The sequence below is a fragment of the Lactuca serriola genome, chromosome 7 (genome assembly GCF_051521515.1).
Source record: "Lactuca serriola cultivar US96UC23 chromosome 7, Lser_US96UC23_V15, whole genome shotgun sequence".
NCBI classification, from domain to species: domain Eukaryota; kingdom Viridiplantae; phylum Streptophyta; class Magnoliopsida; order Asterales; family Asteraceae; genus Lactuca; species Lactuca serriola.
The window spans coordinates 200,610,503-200,613,941 of NC_136414.1; the positions used below are offsets into that span (position 1 = coordinate 200,610,503).

The window sequence follows — 3,439 nt, forward strand, 5'->3', positions numbered from 1 at the left end:
GCTAAACTTTTATCCTATTTTAATGGAGTTGCGACTTGCGAGATGATCATGGTGGACTTATTGGGCTATCTAAGGCCTATAGTACCAAACTCACTACTTATCGTTAAGGGTTGTAAGTATTATGTCTTTTTTAGTTTTTCTGTGTACATAAGAAAACAATCTATGCAACTTTTGAGCCTTTTGAGCCATTCGACCATTTATTTTAATTATTATTTTCAGTATTTTATTTGTTTTATATTTTTATCGAGATCTTAAGGCCGTGTATTGGCTTAATGGCTCACCAAGTGTTGTCCAAATCGGCCCATCGGGAAATTTGGATTTACATTTGTATTTGGGCTTCCATAGCGGGCCATATCCGAGGTGGCAGTTGGTGAGGTGTTTATGGGTCCCATTAGCATCCTTTTACGAATGGGAAGCAGCTGACATGGCAAGATTAGTTGATGAGCTGGAGGATAAGCCGACGGCGCGCCTAAAGCTTAAACCCATATCCTCAACGGCATCCGCTTCCGATCTCTTTCTCCCCCAAATCATTCTAGATGGAGACCTTAGCTCCTTCAATTCAAACCCTAATTTCTGCTAATTTCACCTCCAGATCTGTTTCCGCCACTGGATTTTCTCTACCATGCCTTAAATCTCCGGTGCTATGTCAACCGCGCAGACTCACCCTCATTAAAGCCTCAGTCGCCGTCGAACAACAAACTCAGAAAAAGGTCGCCCTTATCAGAATTGGTACCAGAGGGAGGTAATGTTTCTTATTTCCTTTCATCTTATCGTTTTTGGTTTCATAAGCGTATGTTTGCGTTTGATTTGTTTCGTAATTTTGTATTGTTCGAAGAATAGGATTGATGATTTACTAGCACAAATTTAAGACCCAAATCTCGTGTGTTCTGATCAATTTATCAATTATCATCACTGCTATATTTCTATATATGTAGTAAAATCTTCAATTACTTAATTCTGGAAGCAATAGCTTCATCTAGCTAATTTGAAATTAACGCTAATCATGATCGTGAAAAATACTAATATACATAGTACATTGATAACTGGATATGGTTCAAGCACATCTGAAGATAAGAAGTGTATTACATTTTTCTAAGATTCATGTCTTCCATTCCTGCTGTTTTTCTTAATTTATCATCCGTTTTAAGGAAATCCGTTTACATTTCTTGTGTAGAACAGTCCATTAGCTCTAGCACAAGCTTACGAGACACGAGATAAGCTCATTGCTACAAGTAGTGAATTAGCAGAAGAGGGAGCTATCGAAATCGTAGTAATCAAAACAACAGGTGACAAAATTTTGAGTCAACCTCTTGCAGACATTGGTGGAAAGGGTTTGTTCACTAAAGAAATTGATGAAGCACTTCTAAACAGTGAAATCGATATTGCTGTTCATTCCATGAAAGATGTTCCTACTTATCTCCCTGATAAAACAATCTTACCCTGCAATCTTCCACGTGAAGATGTTCGTGATGCATTCATTTCCTTGAATGCAAGTTCATTAGCAGATCTTCCATCTGGAAGTGTTGTTGGAACTGCATCTCTTCGAAGGAAATCTCAACTACTTCACAGATATCCATCACTCTCTGTAAGTTTATACAGATAGATGATAGATCTAATCTTTGTTATGATTACATATTGATTAAAAAAGATGAAAAAAATTTCAGGTGCTTGAGAATTTCAGAGGGAATGTGCAAACAAGGTTAAAGAAACTAAACGATGGAGTTGTTCAAGCAACATTATTAGCTTTAGCTGGATTGAAACGATTAAGCATGACTGAACATGTGAGTTCAATTCTTTCTATTGATGACATGCTTCCAGCTGTTGCACAAGGTGCTATTGGGATTGCTTGTAGAAGTGATGATGATATAATGGTATGTATGTATGTATGTATGTATGTCTTTGTGAATTGTGAACAATCATTATTATTTATTAATGTGGGTCCCACTTTGCAGGCGAATTACATAGCAAAACTGAACCATGAAGAAACAAGATTAGCAGTTGCATGCGAGAGGGCTTTTCTGTTGACACTTGATGGATCTTGTAGGACACCGATAGCTGGATATGCGTGTAGGGACGAAGATGGAAATTGTCTTTTTAGAGGATTGGTAGCATCGCCAGATGGGACTAAAGGTGAGAAAATTAAAATTAAAAAAAAAAAAAGCAAAAACGATTGATTCCATGTTTACATATATGTGATTCGGGAACTGATAAGTTTTTATTTAAAAAAAAAATAGTGCTTGAAACTTCAAGAAAAGGAGCGTATGCGTATGAAGATATGATGTTGATGGGGAAGGATGCTGGTGAGGAGCTGTTATCGCGTGCGGGGCCCGGTTTTTTTGATAGTTGAGGTGTTTGGATGTGGGTTTATTTCGAGTTAGGTTCTGGTGAGTTGTTTTGGGTTGTAGGATGCCAGTTTTCTTGAATGATTTGTGTAATATAAGGATAGAGTTTCCAAGATTTGTGATTTGTATTCTTTGAAGGTAATCATAATGCAATTTTCTTTGTGTTGTATGGTATGTAGAGGTGGTAAAAAAGATTATCCAAATTAAAGATAATATGTTAATATCATAGCATATAACATGAACCTGATGCATTCATGAACTAAAACTAGTACATTGTTTAAATATGACTATCCAAATTAAAGATAATATGTTAAGGAAATAAAAACTTCAAATTCAATGTCATGTGACATAAACGTATTTTGATCAGAATTTGTCTAATAGCATAAGTACCTTATGGTATCATAATGTTTGAACAAATCAAACAATCTTTAAAATTGATTGTCTTTAATGAAAGAGTGATAGGATCTCAAAATCTCAATACTCCTAAAACCAAAAGCCTCTAAAAATCAGCAACAAAAGGACAATGACCCAAAACTCCAACGTTTAAGTCACAATGAAATCTCATGGATTGGGGATGATTGAAAGCATCTCTCGTATCAAAAAAAAAAAATTGTCATCATAATTAGATTGAGCCATAATATCTCACATCTTCACTTTGTCAAAGGAAAAATCTAGTGGCACGGTCCAAAAGTGAAAGTTCATATTTTATAGCAATGAAAAAAAATAGATTTTAAATAACCTCTAAAAAAGGATAATTGAAAAAATAACTTTTAAGGGCTCAAAAAACAAAATCTATAAGAGTTAAGAAAATTTGATTTTTGAGGGTCAAAAATAATGTGGAAAATTGATTTACTGGTGTTTGAAAAATCAATTTAAGGGGTGAATCTCAATTTATAACTTATAGTTATAAGTGGCTGGAATATTGACTTGGTTGATAATCTATGGGATAAAAAAAATGTCGTCTAAAAGGGCTTGGTTTATTGTGTATGCCTGTATGGTCTCAAGAAAAAAAAAGTCATAGGCTCAATAAAATCAATTTCATGGCCTCGATCCTTGAAGAAACCACTAATATGGGCTAAAGGCATCAAATGGTTTTA

General features: G+C 35.0%; 1 protein-coding gene across 1 annotated transcript; it reads left to right on the top strand.

Annotated features, from left to right (window-relative positions):
* Positions 1-485: 485 nt before the first annotated feature.
* Positions 486-2,516, top strand: HEMC (hydroxymethylbilane synthase). Its single transcript, XM_079009438.1, has 5 exons — positions 486-742; positions 1,180-1,585; positions 1,665-1,871; positions 1,953-2,130; positions 2,235-2,516. The coding sequence occupies exons 1-5, from the start codon at positions 537-539 to the stop codon at positions 2,345-2,347; spliced, it is 1,110 nt and encodes a 369-aa protein (XP_078865564.1). The 5' UTR covers positions 486-536; the 3' UTR covers positions 2,348-2,516.
* Positions 2,517-3,439: the final 923 nt, after the last annotated feature.

What these genes read in the sequence shown, in the direction of transcription:
- HEMC (XM_079009438.1), top strand. Translation starts at nt 537, where the DNA reads ATGGAGACCTTAGCTCCTTCAATTCAAACCCTAATTTCTGCTAATTTC. An exon ending in GAAGTGATGATGATATAATG is followed by an intron (nt 1,872 to 1,952) that starts GTATGTATGTAT and finishes CCCACTTTGCAG; the next exon opens with GCGAATTACATAGCAAAACT. An exon ending in ATCGCCAGATGGGACTAAAG is followed by an intron (nt 2,131 to 2,234) that starts GTGAGAAAATTA and finishes AAAAAAAAATAG; the next exon opens with TGCTTGAAACTTCAAGAAAA.